The sequence below is a fragment of the Cololabis saira genome, chromosome 7 (assembly GCF_033807715.1).
Source record: "Cololabis saira isolate AMF1-May2022 chromosome 7, fColSai1.1, whole genome shotgun sequence".
Lineage (NCBI taxonomy): Eukaryota > Metazoa > Chordata > Actinopteri > Beloniformes > Belonidae > Cololabis > Cololabis saira.
This window is the reverse complement of record NC_084593.1, coordinates 27,813,092-27,835,516: the sequence shown is the minus strand read 5'-3', so window position 1 is coordinate 27,835,516 and position 22,425 is coordinate 27,813,092. Positions and strand designations below refer to the sequence as shown.

Below are 22,425 nucleotides of genomic sequence, written 5' to 3'. Positions count from 1 at the left end.
AATCCCCACATCAGTGTTGTTTTAAGAATTTCCTCTCCAGAATACATTCCCTTTCCCGCCCTGTGTAAATGTAATCTGCTGTCATCTGTCTCGTCCCACGTGTTTACACTCTTCCCTCCACTTGCTTGACCTCCCTCTACTACACCCTCCCTTTAAATGTTGTGGAGCGAAGGAGGAGCGCCACAGTCTGAGCACGGCTGGCTGGACGCAGTCGAGCCCCTAAAAGCCTGAAGTGGAGTTGACAGGTGCGCGCAGAGCCATGCCAGCGACCATCCTGCCGCTCCTGCTGCTGCTGCTGCAGCCGGCCCTCGGTCTCCTCCGCGGGGCCGCGCAGCCCTCCGCCGCCGTCAGGGAGTACTACATCGCGGCCGTGGAGATCGGCTGGGACTACGTCCATGTGGAGGATGCTGACCCGGCGTCCGATCAGAGGTGAGCGTTCAGGGGATCAGGCTCTAATGGACGGAAGAGTATCAGGGCCATGCAGGAGAAAAATATTTGTGAGGGGAAGATTTGTTTTTATTGGGCACTTCGAGAAAAAAGTCGAAATATCGAGAAAAAATCGAAATGTCGAGAAAAAAGTCGAAATGTCGAAAAAAAGTCGAAATGTCGAATAATGTTGAAATATAATTTCAAGAATAAAGTCGAAATTTCCTATTTTTTCTCAACATTTCAACTTTATTGACGAAATTTTGAATTTTTTCTCGACATTTCAACTTTTTTCTCGAAATTGTACTTCAACATTAATCTCAACATTTCGACTTTTTTCTTGAAATTGTACTTCATCATTATTCTCGACATTTCGACTTTTTTCTCGAAATTGTACTTCAACATTAATCTCGACATTTCGACTTTTTTCTTGAAATTGTACTTCAACATTATTCTCGACATTTCGACTTTTTTCTCGACATTTCGACTTTTTTCTCGCAATGCAAAAAAAATCTTCCTCCTCTAAAATATTATTTTTATTTTTCTCCTGCCTGGCCCTAATAATCTTCCATACTAATGGACCATGTAATCCAGCGGAAAAACAAGTGATTGTAAGCAATTAAATCAAAATGGAAAAAAAATAAATTTACCTGTCAAATCCTAGTATTCTTTTTTTCTTCCCAGGGGGAGATTCAAAGCTATTCCTCAGAAATTTATCAAAGCTATTTATAGGGAATATACAGACTCCACCTACACTGTCCCCAAACAAAGACCAGCCTGGACAGGTAGGTCTCTTCTTAAATTTAATTTAAGTCATTACACAATATGGTGTAGACAAAACAGTATTTCTTGTTTTTTTTTTGTTGGTCATTTTTGTTTGTTTTTTTAAAGCACAAAAAACAGCTAATTAGTGTCTCATATGTTTAAGCCCTGTAGAAACATCATCTTCTGTGGTTGCAGGTATTCAAGGCCCAGTGATCGTCGCCCAGGCTGGCGACAAGGTGGTGGTCCACTTCAAGAACTTAGCGTCTCAGCCCTACAGCATCAGCCCTGTGGGGATCACATACTGGAAACAGTCTGAAGGTACAGTAAGGGACACTGAATGCAACTTAAAATGAGCTTTTCATGCTTCTTCTGATCCGCCCTGCCATATTACTCAAAATTACTCAGCTGCATTCTGCTCTCGTTGGTCAAATAATGAGCAAGAACTTGACTCAGGTTGTTGACTCATGGGCAGCTTTATGGTGCTGTTTTAACGTTGCACGGTGGATGAAAGCATGGAAAAAATAAGCTCCTAAAAAGCATCAGTATTCCCTCACTACTCTCGTGTAGATTTACTCATGGTTAGAGTGAATTTACCTCCAACTGATGTTAAAGGTCATTTGACTGTATTGCTCATCAGAAATACCTGATTAGCTGATCTCATTTTAGACATTATATTTTTAATTTGCCCCAAAAAAACACGTGTTCCATTGTTAAGAAATCTCCAAGAGATTTCACCCCTCTTTCTGTAGAAATTCAAGAGAGCAGCAGTTATCATTATCTTGTACTTGCAGATATTCAGAAGTCTGCCAAAGCCAAACAGTCATTTTTCAAAGCTCTTTTCCCCTCATCCCTGCCCAAGGACAATATCTCACACGTGCTGCCTTTGGTGGTTAATCCCTCCGACAGAGAGCATATAGGCATATAGTTTCATGCTGCTATGGATCTCAAGCAGCAACTTCCTTACGCGGCTCGTGTGTTCCCGCCACAGTGGAGTTTCCAGCAACTCAGTTTATCATAATCTGAAAAGCTGCTCTTGTCACGTCCAGAAGCGAGCTGTCATGAAGCAGATCTAATCACATCACAGTGATATACAGAGTAAAGAAAAGCTTCTGTGCACCTGTATTTGCGCAGGTTTGATATAAAGCCACTTCAACATACTATTGTGAGATTGTGCTTTCCGTGGAAAATTAAACAGCACCCTGAATGATAAGTCACGCCACAGATTAGTTATTTCCTGTAAGAGAACAGGACATTGTTTAAACTTCGTTTTCACTTTTTCAGAAGCATTGAAGGAAACTAAACACTTTAAGTTGTTTTACACACGGTGACGACAGTTTTCCCTTCTGTGAAGCACTTTGGCTGCCCGAACAGTTAAGTGGAAAATAAGAGTCATTCTGCATTTTTTACTTTCCAGGAGCTGGATACGATGACTCCACAGCGGGCCAGGAGAAGGAGGATGACGCCGTCTCTCCCGGAGGATATTACGAGTATGTGTGGGACATCAGCCCTAAAGACGGCCCCACCGCCAACGACCCTGATTGCCTCACCTACTCATACTCTTCCCAGGTGGACACGGTTCGAGACATGAACTCAGGACTCATTGGTGCCATCCTCATCTGTAAACCGAGTGAGTGAGCTGCAGCACAATTATTTTTGCATTTTTTTTGTAATTGTTTAAATCTCACAAACACAGAAAAAATATACAAGAATTTTGATTTTTTTTGTTCTCAGTGGTTTGTTGTCTCATCTTCTCATTGCATTGAAATAATGATGATTTTGATGATATGATGATAAACTCTCATCAGTTAGTTTGCTTTAAGTTAGTGTTGGCTTATACCGACTTCATTAGAAAATACTAAACCATCCATAGAAAACAAAAAGGACAAAAAAAGTTATTGATAGCAGCATTTGTTTCTTCTAGTATTTTACAAGAGCCATCAAGTTATATTATACTCTAGGACAAAAAAGGGGGAAAAAAACCTCACATCCCATAAGATCTGGATTTGGTCTTCTGGGAAATTCTGCGAATTCTGCGTGTGAAATCTCCTGCTCAGATCTGTAGGGATGTAAATATAACACTCATGTGGAAGTGAGCGCATTTGTTCAGACCTCTGCGTCTCACACAGAAGCTCTAATCCTGACAGCAGTATCATCCCACGGACAGAGAAAGACAGAATGGATTAGTTTAAAACTGGTTTGTTTGTATGGTCTGTTGCAGTCAAGCAATGCAAAGACTGAAACTGAAACTGAAACATTTAGTGGCGCAATTATGTGCAAAATGTTTTCTCATCCTTCATCCAGTGTATTTTCTCTGTGTTCGCTCAGGTGCCTTCACGGAAGATGGCCAGAGGAGGTTCCCAGCGTTTGTCCTCTTGTTTGCAGTGTTTGATGAGTCTAAAAGCTGGTATGGAGCGGTGGGAGAGAGGACAAGCAGAGAGAAGGTCAGGTGGATCCCCGGAAGGAAGGAATTCCACACTATCAATGGATACGTCAACTCTACTTTACCTGGTAAAGAAACAGTCTGGCTGAGAGGTTGCTCTCTAAAGGCCTGTCGTAACGTTAAGTGTTGCTATAGCTGAAACAGGTCTATCACTTTCCCCCGTTTTTACCTCTGTGTGTATGTTTCTAGGTTTGAAAGTGTGTCAGGACCGTAATCCTGTGTTTTGGCATTTGATTGGGATGGGCACAGCTCCAGAAATCCACTCCATTCGGTTCCAGGATCACTCTTTACAGGTAATCTAAGGCTTGGAGGAGGACGTTTGTTTTCATTGTGTCTTTGTGGCAAAGCAGTGGCGAGCTGCCCATGAGAGCTTCATCCAAATGCAATGTCAAAAAAAGAAAAAACTTCTTATGCACCACTGTGTAAAGGGATGCCATGTTGGCAGGAGGTGACGAACAAGCCTGGCCCCCACACGGAGCAAGGCAGCCATAACATATCTTGAACGGTGTGAGGGTGAAGGTGGCTCACCCAGCACAGGTCGAAGGCGGATTACTGCCACCTCGGCTCCGATTGGTGGTCTCCCTCCCAAACCCTTTGAGGCCAACCCAGACCTGTTTGTGATGATCTGTTACCACAGTTACCGCCTCAACAAGCTGTACTTTATTGTAAAGCATGAGTGGTTTCGCTACCCTCACTCTTAAATCACATCACAGATTAAATTTGCAAAAAATATGATTAAAGCTGGCGATGAAACCAGACTGCAATGGAGCTGTTATTCAAAAAATACCCCTAATTGTGCATATGTTATAGTTATATTATATAACCCCTCATACAATTGTCATGGATTTTAAATCTAGTGATAAGATAAAAACAATGTTAGATTTTTTTCAATGTCAAACAGTAAAAAATACCAAAAAAAAATTGGTTGCTTTTTCTTTTCTGCTCCATACTGAGTGGGGACAACAGGAAAAGATCACAGCACTCACCAAAAAGAAAAAAGAATACTTCACTGACTAAATAATGTCAAATGGATTTTTTTTTATGGGGAAAATGTTTTTCTGTTAAAATTTAGAAGTATCATCTTTTCAATCCAATGAATGGACATTGTTTTTTCAGGTTCTGACCCAACGTAAGATCACTGTGGAAGTTACCCCGATGACGTTCATCACTGCCGAAATGAAACCCACAACTATCGGCCGTTTCAGTATCAGCTGTCAGATACATGCTCATCATCATCGTAAGAAATATACACTCAGTCTCCCAGTTCTGCAGTAATGACTTTAACTTATGACATAAATGTAATTTCCTTGAGCTGAGAAGTTATTTTAAGTGCTCACATTTCAACGTCCTCCCACAGAGGGCATGAATGCTTTGTTCACAGTGGAGAAATGCCCTGAACCTGACACACGGAACGCCAAACACGGCAGCAGGGAAGACAACCACAATGGCGGCGATGAAGATTATGATTATATGTTCAACACCATAAACATTCAACCCCAGAGGCCACAGGTGCAAGCCAGATCTAGCAGCGGCCAGAAGTCCCAAAAATGGAGACATTTCATCGCCGCCGAAGAGATCACCTGGAATTACGCTCCGCATCTCAAACCCACAGACAGGTAGTGATAAAGGAGATGGGATTTGAAAAAGAAGAGTGAATAGTGAGGTTGTGAGCTGTTTTCTTTTGTGTTTTCTACGTCAGTGACTTGCAGTCCAGACATTTGCCTGCAGCTCCCCATCACCTTGGTTACAGGTACAAAAAGGTTGTATATGTGGAGTACACAGATGGCTCTTTCACTCAGAGGAAAAACCCGGAGATGTCGCTGCTGGGTCCAATACTCAAAGGAAAAGTCAACGATGAGATCCATGTGAGTCAGTAAAATGTCTGAATTAAGCTATGTGAAAGGTCACCGGCTGCAAGACAGAAGTGGACTTTATGTGGCTTTCTACTGACCTTCCATTGGTTTTAATTCTGTACAGATTATCTTCAAAAACCTGGCAAGTCGGCCTTTCAATATCTACCCCAATGGCCTCATCAAAATCTTTCCACGCGACAGATCCACCAATGGTAAGCTTGAATACAGACATCAAACTACAAACTAATGAAGCTGCGTTTCAGTCAAACATATGAAAATCCTTAATTCCCTTTTAAGCAACTGAAATGATTTATTTAGATTGTGGCTGACTTGTTGTGGCGGGGTTTTTTTTCTGATGTGTCGAGTTCTGACTAAGCAGTGAAGCAATATTAAAAAGAAGTACAGCAACAAACACAATAAAATATGAGCCAGAAGAAATTTATAGGATTTTTAAAAATTACTATGAGACCCTATATACACAACCTGAGGGGGTTGATGTTGACGAAATAGAACATTTCCTGTCGTCACTGGATCTCCCATCACTAGGCACAGAGCAAAATACATATTTGACCGCCCCTATTACAAGAGATGAATTGGATAAAGCCATAGGTAAACTGAAGTCTAATAAGAGTCCCGGGAGCGACGGTTACCCAAATGAATGGTACAAAATATTTAAAGAAGAGATCGCCCCGGTACTATTGGAGTCTTTTAACTGGACGCTTGAAAAAGCTATAACTCCCCCATCCTGGAGGGATGCGTTGATATCGGTTATCCCTAAAGAAGGGAAAAATAAAGAGTACTGTGAGTCATATCGCCCAATATCAGTTTTGAACGTGGATTATAAAATATTTACATCTATCATTACAAAACGACTGGAACGCTACCTGCCTGACTTGATACATGAAGATCAGACAGGCTTTATAAAAGGACGACAAACGCAGGACAATATCAGACGAACCCTCCATATTACAGAACATATAAATAAACACAATATAAGCGCTGCTCTGATCAGCTTTGATGCAGAAAAAGCTTTTGATAGGGTCAGCTGGGCCTTCCTGTATAAAGTATTAGAGAGAATGGGATTCAATGATAAATTCATTAAATGCATAAAGGCATTGTATACTGACCCATCAGCTAGAATTAAGATAAATGGACATCTGACAGACGCCTTTAAATTGTACAGAGGGACTCGCCAAGGTTGTTGTGCTAGCCCCGCCCTCTTTGCGATTTTCTTAGAGCCGCTCGCTCAAATAATAAGACAAGATGAAGAATTGACGGGAATCACGATGGCAAAAGAAGAACACAGGATAGGCTTGTTTGCCGACGACATAATTACCTTCCTTCTGGACCCAAATAAGACGTTTATCAAATTAGTAAAGACTATGGAAGAATACGGATTGATGTCAGGCTACAAATTGAATATATCAAAAACTCAGGTATTGACATTTAATTATAAACCAAGTAATGAAATCAAGAAGCAATATAACTTAAATTGGAACACTAAGTCAATAAAATATCTAGGAGTTCAAATAACCAAGGAATTTGACAAAATTTACGAGCTAAACTATAATCATATAAATGATAAAATACAAAGAGATGTAGCAAGGTGGTCAACATTAGTATTAGACTTCAGTTCACGAATTGATGTGATCAAGATGAATCTCTTGCCTAGGTTGCTATATCTCTTCCTATCACTCCCAGTTAAAATACCAGATTCACAATTTTCAGCATGGGACAGGCTGATATCAAGATTCATAGGGGCAGGAGGCAGACCCAGGATAAGATTTAAAACCCTTCAACTGGACAAAGAAAGTGGAGGATTGGCGTTGCCAAGTCTTAGAGAATACTATTACGCTGCACAGCTACGATACATAGTATATTGGTGCTCCCCGAGTTATCAAGCCAGATGGAAGGACATCGAAAAGAATATGAGCCGGGTCCCCCCACAGTCTAGATTAGGTGGAAAAGAACATATGGATTTTAAGGACGAAAATACAATAATGAGAGAAACATTTGAAACATGGTATGTTGTGATCAAGAAATACAAGCTGACTGGAGAGAGTAAGCGGTTGATTTGGCCTTCATACACATCTAGATTCAGTCCAGGAATTTCAGATAGGACCTTTGAAAAGTGGAGAGATAAGGGGATAACAGCTATGTTTACACTTACAGAAAAACAACACTTTAAATCATTTAGACAACTTAAAGATGAATATGGATTAGAAGATCGTGATTTATACAGATATCTGCAATTAAGACACTTCTATGACACAGAAATTAAGACAGAAATGTCATTGGAAGGGAATGATGTGATTGAGGTGTTGACAGGAGCTTATAAGCAAACTCCTTCAAGAATTGTTTCCAAACTGTATAGAGGTTTAATGAAGCAACAGGGGAGAAATACAATGTATGTAAAGGCAAAATGGGAAAAGGAATTAAACATTGAATTGTCAGAGGATGATTGGCACTCCATGAATAAGACCCAACACACGTCAACAAGCTCCAAAGGATGGAGGGAATTTGGTTGGAAAAATTTAATTCGATTTTTTATTACTCCAACAATTAAAAATAAACAATTGGGTGAACGACAATATTGTTGGAGACAGTGTGGGCAATTGAGTGCCAACCACTCTCACATTTTCTGGGCATGTATAAAAATGCAAGCATTTTGGGATGGGATCCTAACAGCCATGGAGAAAACTTTGGGATATAAGATCCCTAAGGATCCACGAGTTATGTACCTTGGACTGATACCAGGGGATGTAATAAGCAAAGAAGACATATACATCGTTAAGATTCTATTTCTTGCGGCTAAGAAAGCCATTACAAGAAATTGGCTGAAAATGGACCCACCTGACCTGAGACAATGGCGTGATATTGTTGAGGAAATACGATTAATGGAACAGATTACCTACAGTTTACGACTCAAAACAGAGCTATATGTTGTAAGATGGGCAAAATGGTGTCAATATGTAAGACAGTAGTGACCCCCCCCCCCCCCCCACCCGTTTTTGTTTTTGTTGTTTTTCTTGTATCTGTCTGTTGATTTTGTTACCAATTGAAAAATAAAGTTTAAAAAAAAAAAAAAGAAGTACAGCACATTTAAGCTGCAGTCACACAAACTAATGATGCTGCAGCTCCCTGCAGGGATGTTTGTATGGTGTTTGCAGATGTGCTTTGGACCAGCTGTTCTCTGCTGGTCCGGCTGCGGGACCCACCATCACTCCTTAGTAAAAAATGGAGGACAATTTTAAACCTCAGAAAAAAAAAGGTGCAACATTTAAGACACACTTCAAAAAGACCTGCAACCCACTGGAAACGGGTGCACAACCCACCTGTTGAGAATCGCTGGTTCAGAGCACATCTAATGTGAAACAGTCATGTTCACGTAAACGTCACATCTCGGACATCGTTGCGCTTCCCTCAGTGAAACAGGACTAACTAGCTGAGTTTGAACGTTGCTGTTCTTGTGCAACATTTCAAAGTTTATAATTTTAATATCTTTTGTGAAGGTAAAAATGGAAAAAAATACAGAAATGTAGCGTGGAATCTAGTGATAGTGTAACCTATGAGTAAAAAATGATGTTTGGATTTGTGCTGTATTTTTGTTATCATGCGCATTTCCATCACTCTTAATAGCCTCTGTGTGTAATTTATTATTCTGATTAATGCACATACAGTATCGTCACTGACTCCAAACATTCACCCTGATGTAATTACAGCTGCAGAGAATGACTTACGGTCATTGGGCGTTCCCCCAAATGGGACATTTAGCTACCGTTGGCACCTAACAACAGAAGATGGGCCTTTGGAGGGAGACCCCCAGTGTCTGACCCAACTATATCAGAGTACCATCTCTCCGGAGGCCGACTTGGCATCTGGACTGGTGGGCACCTTGCTCATCTGCAAGTACAACGCCATCGATGTCAGAGGACGACTGGTGAGATGAATGTGAATCTTAATTGTAACGGTGTATGGATTTTAGGTTAGCCGATCTGTTTTCTGTTAAGTTAGTTTCTACCTTTTTTCTGTTTTTCTGTTCTTCTGTTGCCATCCGTGTGTGAATGTGTCTATATAACGCTGTTGGATTATCCTGTCTCCTACCAGCTCCTCAAGTGTTTCTTTTAGTTTTGGATCTCCTGCACTGTGCAGCAATTTATGTCAATTATTAGCATTGTTTATTTCTCCTGCCTTCCGATCTTCCCCATTTGGGTCCTTTAGCACATAACTCTTTACATTTTCAATCACTTTGAATATAATGCCTTCTTATTTGATCATTTGTTTCTCATCAAATCTGTTGTTCCATGCAGTTGGGTCCTGATGAGAAGCTGGACCTGATATTTGCTGTGTTTGATGAGAACAAAAGTTGGTACTTCAAAGAGAACATGCAGAAGTCCACCCACAGCTCCTTCAATTCATCTGACCCTCAGTTTTATGAGTCCAATGTCATTTACAGTGAGTTTACCTCAGAGTTACATCTTAATATTGACTAATTAATAGAATCAACATGCCGTTCAGCATAGTAACATACTGAATTCCTGTCCCCCTCCTCTAGGTATAAATGGCATCATGTTCGGTGGGCGTCAGTTTGTCATGTGTCAGACTGACGTGCCTTTCTGGCATGTGGGCAACGTGGGAACCCAGAGTGACTTCCTCTCTATCTATTTCACGGGAAACCTGTTTCAGTACCAAGGCCTCTATCAGTCTGTCCTCACGCTTTTCCCCATGACTGCCGTAACCGTTCCCATGGAGACTGAACTGATTGGTGAGATTAACGTATACATCATATTCTCAAAGAGCGTGATGTAAGGTGCTAAAGAGGCACAAACGTTTCATTTGGATGTTGTTCCAAGCTAAACTTTGGGTTGATGTTATGTTGTTAGTAAGCTTTTAGACAAACAGGTAGGGATGTGGCAGTATGAGACAGATCAAGGCATCTGGATTCCTCTTACATAACAAGACTCCTCATTTGGCTTTCGTAGAAACCAACAGATGTTTTGTTGAATCCTATTTTTCTCGTCTTGTAGGTGAGTGGGAGATCAGCGCCTTTGATAGTAGCCTCAAGAGCCGGGGCATGAGCATCCGTTACACCGTTCGTCCCTGCAACAACGGAGAGTTTTCACTGGTTGATCATGATGTGGATGAAGATATCACAGACTATTTGGACGATGTAGCTCTTCGGCCGAGAGGTGCAGGACCTAGAAACGGCACAGTGCTGGTTCGGGTGTGCAAGAAACTCATTGCTAACAGCACTACTGGGCTAAATGTCACTATGGACAAAACAGGGGGTAGTGCTGGCGTAGCATGTCATTTAAGGAGAGTACCCATGTCATCACTGGAAAGGGCCAAACCCACCTCAGATGAAGGAATCCCAGACGATATTCTGGAAGAAATAGACCAAAATGGGAATTGGGCAGCTCCTCAGAATCAGACTCAACTGGGGAGCAGACGAAGAAGACACGCAAATGGAAACTGGTCAGAGGAAGCCACAGGTTTTGAAGACTTAGGAGAGGAAGAAGCAACAATAGAAATAGTTGAAGAAGATGTAGACATGACGGACATTGATGTAGACGTAAAGACTGAAGAAAGGCGTGAGATGCTAAGTGAGAAGAACGGGGCGACAGAAGAGCATGAAGAGTTCAACAACGTCTCACTAAACAGTGAAGAGCAGGGCTCAGCTCAAGAATCGATCTCCTTAAAGACCATAGAGCAAAACCCACTACCACAAAAGCTAATTCCTACTGAACCCGCAGAGCTTTTAGATGATATGCTGGAATACAACTTCACAGACGACGGCAACGCGACGAAGCTGGATTTCTCCTTCGAGTATGATGACTACAGTAATGAGGTAGTTCTGTCCGTGTATTGAATGTCTCACCATGTAGAGATCCATATGCTACACGCCCTTTCTTTGGAATAAATACTCAACCTTACGTACAGGTACACAGCCCGCCAGGTGTATTGGGTCCAGATTACATAAACGTACGCTCTGGAGAAGTCCGACCTCGTCATTACTACATCGCTGCAGAGGAGATCACCTGGGACTACGGTATCAAAACACCACTCCAACTCATGAAACCCAGGTAGGAATAATCAAGCTTGCTGTTAGGAAGTTATAGGCATGGTCACACTTACCCTTTATCTTGTTTAGTGTCACATTCTTTTGTTTTGTTTTGGGGGGGGGGGAGTGTACAACTCATTATTTACGTTACTGTAGTCAATCCATGTCTGATTGAGGCCAGGTTGTGTTTTATTTTGGTTGTCATTCACCTGTTTTTGTCAGATATATCTCTCTGGGTCGTATTAAGTTTTCTTTACGTTAGGATTTATCTGCATTTACGAGACCCATGAATTTGAAAATGTAAAACTAGGTCTAGGGCTGGGCGATATATCGAGATTTTAATATATATCGATATATTTTCAAACACGATATGGTACGAGACAATATCGTTTATATCGATTAAAAAAAAATATATATATTATTATTTTTTTTTTACATTTTTTTTTTTAATGATTTTGATATAGCTTATTTTGTGACACATTGACTTGAATGTTTTATTTGAGATTTGCACAAATGTTTTGTTATTTGCACAACTGTCAACCTCAGTGGAAAAGTCTGCCTGTTACTGTCTACATTGTATTGATTGCACAGTGTATTTTAATTTAATTGTTATGCAGAAAGGGATATTTGTTTTATTTTATTCAAGAAGCATTTTTATTCTATATATGCAGGCAGTTTATTTTTATTTCATTTGTTTTATACATTTTGATATTGTGCAGACCTCTGTTAATAAATGTACCTGTGTGACATTTGGCACGAGGCTTTGACTTAAAACTGACTGTTTTTTTAAGGGTTTGCCTCAGAAAAAAATGAAGCTAACAGAGATGCTATGCTATAATGCTTTGGGGGAAACCCCAATTAAGGCACAGAAAAAATATCGAGATATATATCGAGTATCGCCATTCAGCTAGAAAATATCGAGATATGACTTTTGGTCCATATCACCCAGCCCTAACTAAGTCTGACACCAAGCATGAGATGGGTGTTGAGTCTGTGCTGCAGTTAGTTGTTACCAAGTTTGCCAAGTGTTGACTTAATTCCTCCATCAAGAGAGATGCGTCGGGGGATGAGGAAATTCCTGCCTGAATATAAAAAGGTGGTGTTTCGAGCTTACATGGATAAAGATTTCCTGCAGCCTGAAGGCAGAGGAGAGCTGCAACAACACTTGGGAATTGTGGGGCCCATTATCAGAACCGAGATTAATGACCTCCTCACTGTAAGTGTTTCTTTCCTTTCTGATAACCTTCAGTTTACCTCAGGTTTTAATAAATGTGAAATCTGGTGATGTTAAGATCAAAACTGTTTGCCTGTGTGGGAAACAAAAATCTTGTTCTTTCATAACCTTTGTCTGCCCTTCCTGTCCTAACTTAGGTGATATTTAAGAACAATGCAAACAGACCTTACTCTTTTCACCTTCATGGAGTCTATGACCGAAGCCACGGGGCTGTGTTCGGAGAAACCAGTTCCTCTTTTGCCCCGCCCGGAGTTCCTGGAGAGCCTGTACCTCCAGGGGAGGCCCGCACTTATAACTGGAGAATAAGCAGGAAACAAGGACCCACTGACCCTGAATTCGCCTGCAAGACTGGAGCTTACTACTCCACTGTGGATAAGGTCTGCACCAGGCTCCATTCCATATTCAGTTTATATTCAAGGCACAAAAACATTCTCCATACACAGTATTAACTTAAAATTCTCACTAAATTCATATGGGATTGTTTATTCTAGGAGAAGGACCTTCACTCAGGTCTGATTGGTCCACTGGTGATCTGTAAGGCCGGTACTCTGCAGACTCCTCAGAACACGCAGCCGGACATCCAGGAGTTCTCTCTGCTCTTCCACACCTTTGATGAAACTAAAAGCTGGTACCTGGAGGAGAACCTGCAGCGACACTGCGCACCACCCTGTCAGGTCAACACTGAGGACCCCTGGTACCACACCAACAACAAGTTTGCAGGTGGCTTGATCGCTGTAGTAAGGTTTGCTGCTATTGTCTTTGGCTTTTCTTCTTTTTCTCTCAAGTAATACCAGTTTTCTTTCTCAGCAATAAATGGCTACGTGGCGGAGACTCTTCCTGGGTTGATGGTTGCTCAGCACCAGCCAGTCAGGTGGCACCTTCTGAATGTCGGAAGTGACAAAGAGTACCACGCTGTGCACTTCCATGGCTTACCTTTCACTGTCCACACTCAACAAGAACACCGTATGGGTGTCTTCAACCTGTTTCCGGGTAAATACACACCGAGACCCGTGCACACGTTTACATATTGTTATACATGAAACATTTCTTTAAACCATTTTCAAACTGTTTGAATACAGTACAGACCAAAAGTTTGTTTAAATGAGAAGGTGTGTCCAAACTTTTGGTCTGTACTGTATGTGAACACATAAAATATAAACAGGTTTAGACAGCATGTTTTGATATAAAATAAGTCGTTGATTTGATTTTAATCAACCTAACCTAATAAACCTGGTAAAACATATAAACTACATTTTATTTAATAGCATTCATACGTTCCCTGCTTGCTTATTCTTGTCTTCCTCCTCCTCCTCTCCAGGTGTGTACGGGACCATCGAGATGAGACCCCCCACCGTGGGCACGTGGCTGGTGGAGTGCACCATAGGAGACTACCAGCTGGCTGGCATGAGGGCTAAACTTCTGGTCTATAATCCAAGTTAGTACCGTACATTATATTGCTTATCATATAATGAATTATAATAATATTTTTTTTAAGTGTTTGATCAGCCCGTTGGTGTCTCGTTGCGCTGGTAGCCAATGTCATTGTCTTGGGTATCTTTGTTGCCAAGGGTTTCCCTGCACCATTTATTTGGCATGTTGCGTTTAGTTGTTGTACTTTTCTCTGTCCTAAAGGTGGTTTTATCTGTGTTTGCATTCAGTTGGATTTAATTGGATTTAATTTTTCTTTTTTCCCTTTTGGTCCCCTTACTTTCTGGTCATTTTATCTTTCTTGTCATTGAGGACATAGTTATGTGTATTTTATAGCAGTCTTTTTCTTCTTTGTATATTTTGAACATCTGTAGTTTCACACATCAAATATGATTTTGTGTCTCTGTGACTCTTTGGCATTTCTTACTCGTCATTTTGTGTTTACGTTTATTTTACCCTCATTGGTTTGGTTCTTCATCTTCAGATTTTAAGATGTTTGCGTTTTCCCAGATTGTGGCTTTTTGAATTTTGAAAAACTTTGTGAATCTTAGGTCTTGTTTAGAAAATCTATGCCATACTTTATTGGCTTATTAAAACGTTTCTTAGGCCCCTTGTCCTTTGAGGGGACTGTTTGACCCGATTTCAGCTTCAACCAGTGAACCTTAACTTACGTCCAAATGAATGCATATGAATAGGCTACACAAATTTGGCACAGAAGACCGTCTTTAGAGGATAAAATGGTTTAAATTACCCTGTGTTGTTATGCAGCTTTGCTGTTAGAAGACTGTAAGAAGTACTCAAGAAGTTAGAAAAATATAAAAGGCCTTTATTAAATCATGGCTTAGAAAAAGTTAAAATGCCTAGAAAAAGTTAAAATGCCAACATGTTTCGGCCATGTAGGCCTTCCTCAAGGCAGATAGCAAAGACCGTCTTTGCTTTTGAATCTTTTGGATCCCCATGCCGAAGAGCACCTGAAGTATACTCTTTTTTACACCCAGCAGCACTCCATGCGTTTGTAGTTGCCTTACTGTAAGAAGTACTTTTGAAGGCTACTAGTGTAATAACAGATGACCCATGTCGGTTATGGCCGACAATCCAACAGTGTCCACCCTGCATTGAATTTTCAGCTATTCCCACACTGCTAAGTAAAATATTTAAAGGGGAACTATTATGGCATCTAATACATATTTTAAACAGGCCTTGAATGTCTTAAAAACAAGCTTTTGATTGTTTTTGGTAAATAAATTAGATATTCAGCCTCTGAGCCATGTCTTTATCTTCCCATTCTCTAACCTCATTATCTATGTGGGATTCTGAGTGGGCGGGGCTATGATAATGAGGCACTGTGTTGATTGACTGCCTGAATGACGCGATACACCGCTACGAAAAAATGGCTGAAGCTCCGGCCGGCGGAGTTAGTTGTGGGCGTGGTTTCACGCATCGGAGGCCAACCTATGTAGATCGTTCCCGTCGTTACGTAACGACGGGAGCAGAATCTGAACGGCTCGTAGAAGCCACATCACACTGGACGGCTCATCCGGGCGGCTGTACAGACACTGCAGAATTTGGTTGCTTTCCTCCTTCTCTGAGTTGGCAGGCTGAGGGGAGACCACTTTATATATGTTAAAGCAAGAGAAAACCTGTTTTTCATAATAGGTCTCCTTTAAGGTGACATGAATTGTAGATATGTCAAAACATTGAAAAGAAAATTATTAAAATGTGATCAGAACTGTATTTTGAAAGTTAATTGTGAATACTTTAAGCTCTGACACACTTTTTCATTTTGATATACTTACATACAGGATGCATCTTACCTTTGGGATTGAAATCAGAAAGGATCGAAGACTCCCAAATCACAGCATCGGATCACAAAGGTAAGATGTTGGTGGTTTTGTTTACAGTTGGTGAAAACACACCAGAAGGACTCTTGATATAGTCTGGAAAAACTCAATTTGTTTAAAATATATTGAAGTATATGATTGAAACACTTCAATATTGTGACCGTGTTTACATTTCTGTGTCCAGATAAGTGGGAGCCGAGGCTGGCCAGACTGGAGCAGTCTGGTTACATCAATGCTTGGATGGGCAGGAACACTAATTCATGGCTACAGGTTAGACATGCCACTTTCTTAACCCTCATGCTGTGTCTTGCTAATGCAAGCTCTCAGAAGACTGTGAGCCTAAGGTTGTGTGTGTCTCTACAGGTTGATCTTCAGAAGCCCACCCTGCTGCATGGTGTCCAAACACAGGGAGTGAGATCAAGGCTAAGGGACCATTACATCACATTCTTCACTGTCTCTTACAGTCTGGATCAAGATACATGGACCACTTACAGAGGAAAAAGCCCCAGGAACACAAAGGTGTGTCCATATGTCTGTGAGCTGTTACAGTAAGGGATAGCATTCGGTGCCTAAGTTGATTCAAAGTTAAAACTGGTTCTGCAGCAGAGACTGATCCTCTGTCCGTGGCAGCAGGCATTTCCAGACCATCAAATTGGATGTAGTATAAATTAAAAACGTGTTCTTTTCCATAATAATCAGCTTGATCCTTCAAGTCAAAGCCCTCCTAATTCTGTGGCTCTGTTGTAGGTCTTTCATGGTAACCTGGACAGCTCCAAGGTGAAAGAAAACAGCTTTTCTCCTCCCTTTGTGGCCCGCTACGTCAGAATTCACCCCTTTCGCTATGTGCTGAAGCCGGCTCTCCGCCTGGAGCTGCTGGGATGCGATCTCAACAGTGAGTGTCTCAAGCTGTTGCAGAATGGTTTGTGCAATAGTCAAGAAGAATGTCAAATATGTCTGTATGTTGGACCAGGCTGCTCACTGCCTCTCGGACTCCAGCGGAGACTGGTTCCTGACGACAGCTTCAGCGCCTCCTCATATTATTCAAATCTGCTGCGGAGCTGGAACCCTCACTTCGCCCGCCTGCACCAGAGCGGCAGCACCAATGCCTGGAGACCAAAGGTGTGTTCATTTGTGTTTATGCACAGAAAATAAACTGTTTATGCAGTTAAGCTAACATTATGGACGAGAAGTACATTTTTACTTGTACAGGGGCAGTCCAATTGACTCTCCAATCGACTCATTTCGTACTAGTTCTTAGCTTTCAAACATATACTTTGAAAGAAGAACTGGACAAAAATGGCAGTTCAGGGGTCACTCGCAGGTTAGCTTGTTTTTAAATGAGATATGATCATTTGGGTGATTTTCTTTGAGAGTTGATCAAGAGATCAAGTATTTAGCTTTGTCTGGTGGAGGTATGACAAGTTTAGGCAGCTAAACTCTAACTGAGTGAATCCCGTCAGTCAAAGCTAAGCGCCAGTGTTTCAACTTCCATGTTGATGCTAATAAAGAGATAAGGAAAACTGTAGTTCCTGTAATTACCTCTAGGGGCTGGGTCCAAATTTAAGTTATTGACAGAGTTGTATTTTTTAACATTTGACTCGGTTGGTTATACACATTAATATATGTTTTCAAACACAACATACACACACAAACACACATATGTGTTTATATTTAACATTTCCCTCTTCTCTTTCTGCTCTGTTATCATACTTGGCTGTGATTTCTTCTTTCCTCCTCTTTAGCTTATCATTTACACACTTCACTGAAGCACTGAACTTTGGAGGTGTGAGCCGACTAGGTGAAAGACTGTTGAGCTAATATTAAAGACTGCACACTACACTCATGAGCGGTGGACAGAGGTCAACCACCACAGGTCAGCTTTTACATGGAGCAGTGCCCATGTATTTCTCTGGAACTTCTTCCTTCATTGCACTTTCAACTGGGCATGTCGCTCGTGTTTCTCAGTTAGGCATGGGGCGATATACGATATTATCGTATATCGCGATAAAAAACGGCCGCAATAACGTTATCGTGGGGTACTGTAATTATCGCCAAATTTTTTTTTTTTTTTTTTGGTCACACAAGGCTACCAGCCAGGTAGAAGCCAGTGTTATTTTTTTCATGTATTTTATTAATATTATTTATTATTATTATTTATTTAATATTTTTTCAGAGAGTAGTACAATCCGTGTGCATTTGACTACTGTGGCACTTTATTTTCACTCAATCTTTGTGTTGGCCATGCAGCTTTTGTTTTGTATACTACAGAGCAGTGCCTTTATTTTATTATTTTTCCAGAGAGCCGTACTAAGTAGCAGGCAGCCAGCCACTGTTAAAGTTTCAGAGAGTAATACAATCAGTGTGCATTTGGCTCTACTTTGTCACTTTATTTCTATTTGTCGCTTATTTCTTTCGACTCTCAGGGAAGTATTTTCTTACAAAAAAAGAAAGTTCAAATAAGTACCGGTACTATAGTTTACACTTTGTAATGCATAACATTTACAGTACACTATTTGTTCTCTACCTCAAGTGTCACTGTGTTGAGAATGATTTGAGAATAAATGTTCTGAAGGAACCAGTGGATCCACGGTTAGTGTTTTTCCTTTTTCCTTTCCGACACGCTAATATCGTGATAATATCGTAATCGTGATATTTTTGTCCACTAATATCGTGATATGAAATTTTCATATCGTCCCATGCCTATTCTCAGTCTAGCTGTGCTCCTAGATTACTGCCCTCGTCTTCATGGGAAAGACTTTTTGTAGTTTGTTGCATTTGAACTGCCAAAGGTCTGGCTACCCTGCTGAAAAGGTATACTATGGAGGTGGAGGCTAATAGAATAAACAGGATCTTCACCACCGAATTATCAAAATTGCACTCTCAGTGGCAGGTTAATAAGATGACAATAAACCCACTTAAGGCTGAGGCTGAGCCTCCTACCTAATGGGGTAATCTCCCAGAACAAGAACCGGTGGCTATCACAATAGCAGCCATCCAAGTGTCTCAAGCATGAGGAGTTGGACAGTATCAGGACCTGGCATGATGCTACTGTTTCCCAAGGATCCCAGAAAGGGGGCACATTTAACCAACAACTGGCCAATAACGTGCTTCTGGGTGACACGAAAGCTCCTGGCAGACATCAAAACAACCAAGATCAGTAGGCACTTGACTCAGTAGATGAGTCAAACCCAAAAGGAACATCTGGAGGAGCTAAATTGCTCCCCCAGATGAACAGTCACGAAAGAGTATGAAATCAGATCAATTGATCTGTGTACAGCCTGGGTTGACTGTACGAAATATTCAGCCAACCACACTCAGTTTTCTGACAGGTTTCAGCACTTTGGAAAGTGGTTGATGTTTTCAAAGTACTTTAAAGATAGAGTTGACTTGGCTTGGTTCAGCACCATCTGAGTATTTGCAGTGTATTTGTAAAGACATACTTGTCAACGTGAACATACATACGGAGTCTGAACTAGTTTCAATAAGTTATTTGAATCAAATGGATTAAAAATAATCGTAACCTGCTGGTGCGATCAGACAGCTGGATTGTGTTCATAGCGTGCGGAAGCAGAAAGGACAACAAATTCAAACCAGTCACAGATTTTACTGTCATGGCAGCATCTGGTTTCAGTTTGCTCTCAGGAATGAAAATGCAGGCGGTTTTTGAGTCAAATTCATGAGGTTTGTGCCTCTCCTCCAACCACACTGAAGACCTGTTCTTATAATTTCACAAAACAAAGATAAACACATGATTCAGTCCCATTTGAGAAGCTGCAACTATTCATCCATCCTTATTTGTGATCACTCCGTCCTGTCCCTGGACAGGACAAGAGGCTCCAGCCTATCACAGAGACACACAGAGACAAACAACCAAACAGCAATTTAGAATCACCAATCAGCCTGGATTGTGGGAGGAAGTCAGAGCACCTAAATGTCTATTTAATTGGTTCATAGATCATTTAAGGATTTACTATATTATCAAAGATGTTATCAATTGATCTTCTCTTGATAAAACAAACTGATTCTCAGACATGAATGACTGCTTCTAGTCAAACACAGAACAAATCAGAGAGCAGTGGTTTCCTTGAAGGATATAAATCTAAAATCTTCCTCTGCAGCATTTTTTTAGTTAACAATGAAAAACATGCAAGTTCCTTGAAGACAGTGTCCCCGCAGCTTCCTCTTTCTTCTTCTTCTTTGAGTTTGCATCAAAACAAACTGGAAGTTACCACTAAAGTATTACAAATCGCATGTTATCAAAAACAAAATTACCGTAATCCATTAACTCTGAAATAGTATTGCAGTCAAATCAACAACAAAATCATCAAATGTGCTTCAGAACACAAATGGATATATGACTTTTAAACTTAAAGCCTGTAAAAAGGAGAAAAAAAAGGTGGGGTTTGGCTCTACCATAGTCTTCATTTCTGCTGAAATTTTACTTCTTCCAGCGTTTCCTCTTTCAATGTTAGTTAACGCTCGACATATTCTGAGAACGACGAATGAAGGAATCGAAATAGAAATTAGTACCCACATAAAAGTGTTGCTGTGTCATTGCCAGAGGAGAGCAGTGGAAAAAGCTGCACTGCCAGATGCATTTTTATCATTTATTGGACAATTAGTCAGAATGTTATAATAGGTTTGGGAAAGTGTTGTGGTGTCCTGTTACTCAACTCCATATTATTTGTTCTCTGCTTTGGGTTCACTTTCACATTACAGGGAAAACCCCCTGTTTCTGTATCTGATTAAATTAAACATTTGTGTATTTGATGCCTTCACTTTTGCAAATTATTGCTTTCTGTCAGTAAACATAAAAAAGTAATGTAACAAGTGAGTTTATAGTTTCCCGTAGCAACATCAATGATCATAGCCAGATGTTAGTGCATGGATCTGTTCCAGGCTCCTCATACTCATACTCCTCAAACTTTAAACTGTGTGAATGCTGACTCCATCATAGGACTGTTTTTGAGAAAATGCACTTACTGTAGATAACCTCCCATCTTTCCTTCATTATCACACAAAACAAACAAAAAAATGCCCTACTTTCTCTGTGTAGATGATTCTCTGTCAGATGTCTAAAAATGTTTTCTCTGTCCTTCCCACCTCAGAACAACAACCCCAATGAGTGGCTGCAGGTCGACCTGGGAACCATCAAACGCATCACAGGGATCATCACCCAGGGAGCCACATCCTACCTGACCCAAATGATGGTGACAGAGTTCTCAGTCACCTTCAGTCATGACGGGCACTCGTGGAGCAGTGTGCTGGAGGAGGACTCCCAAGGAGAAAAGGTAAAGTAAATCAACACATTTTATTTCAGTAAGATCAGGTCCCAGGGAGTGTTGCCATGGAGTAGAAACACATTCCTGCAATCTTTGAAGGATCATTCAAAGCTTCTTTTTTACTTTTCTCCTGTTGTCACCCTCAGATATTTACAGGAAACAACGATGCAGATGATGAAGCCATCACCGTCTTTGACCCCCCGCTGTTCGGCCGCTACATTCGCATCCACCCGCGGGGTTGGATCAACGACATCGCCCTCCGCCTGGAGGTGCTGGGCTGTAACACGCAGCAGGGAATCTGATGGCATTTTGTAGCAATCAACTTAGCTGGTTTTTCTTCTGGAGTTTGGCAAGAAATAAAAAATGAGATATTATTATGTAGAGCACTTAAGTTATATCTAAACTGTCTAATGGGATATTCTCTGTAGCCACAACTTTGTTTACATTTTCACTTTGTTTTTATCAGTAAAATATGTGACTGTTTCACCATCGTAAACTTGGAGTTGGGAAATAGTTTTTGACTTATGAAGGGCATAGTTACATCTGAGGTCATATCAGAATTGATATAATATCTTTGAGGAAACCATGACTACTTGTGCAGCACAGAGCTGTTCTTAGAGCAGAGAAAACCTTTTGAATGTAACCGTGTAAATATTTCAGATTGAGATCAATTATTTTTGTCTGACTGGCTGTATATCACTGGAAAAGTTTGTATTTTGTGTGCTTTATTTGAGATCTTATAAACTGTGAATCTAATAGAGTGCAAGTTGCTTTTCTTTAATGATGACTTTAAACTGCTCTCCATCGAAACACACACACGCACTTGCAAAGATGCATTCCCAGCACCCTCCTTCTTTTTTTCCCCGTCGTGTCAGGATATTTTCCCTGTTCTTTTTTCCTTCCATGTGTCTTCAGGCAATCACATTCCTGTACTGTTGTTTTGGCTTATCCGCCTCCACCAGGCTCTCCTGGCAGAAAGAAAATAATTAATAGCTGAGCTCCAGCATTGTTCTGTGAAAAGCTTAAATATGCTCTTGTGTTAAACAAAGGAAGAGCGAGTTGGTTCACAGACAAAAACGACCGGCTCAGAGGGAA

The 22,425-nt window shown here is 40.8% G+C and overlaps 1 protein-coding gene across 2 annotated transcripts; it reads left to right on the top strand.

The window, feature by feature from the left end:
- Positions 1-197: 197 nt before the first annotated feature.
- On the top strand, positions 198-22,086 carry f8 (coagulation factor VIII, procoagulant component). 2 transcript variants are annotated; one of them, XM_061725442.1, is made up of 27 exons: positions 198-429; positions 1,111-1,211; positions 1,387-1,509; positions 2,606-2,818; positions 3,517-3,699; positions 3,821-3,924; positions 4,748-4,868; positions 4,989-5,247; positions 5,331-5,496; positions 5,609-5,696; positions 9,207-9,424; positions 9,795-9,939; positions 10,040-10,249; positions 10,512-11,332; positions 11,425-11,567; positions 12,596-12,761; positions 12,917-13,156; positions 13,271-13,499; positions 13,587-13,769; positions 14,098-14,214; positions 16,010-16,081; positions 16,233-16,318; positions 16,412-16,567; positions 16,796-16,940; positions 17,019-17,167; positions 21,157-21,339; positions 21,477-22,086. In XM_061725442.1, the coding sequence occupies exons 1-27, from the start codon at positions 260-262 to the stop codon at positions 21,630-21,632; spliced, it is 4,947 nt and encodes a 1,648-aa protein (XP_061581426.1). In that variant the 5' UTR covers positions 198-259; the 3' UTR covers positions 21,633-22,086. The 2 variants fall into 2 exon arrangements, with proteins under 2 accessions (XP_061581426.1, XP_061581427.1); XM_061725443.1 differs by lacking the exons at positions 198-429; positions 1,111-1,211; positions 1,387-1,509 and having other exon boundaries at positions 2,611-2,678; positions 2,758-2,818.
- Positions 22,087-22,425: the final 339 nt, after the last annotated feature.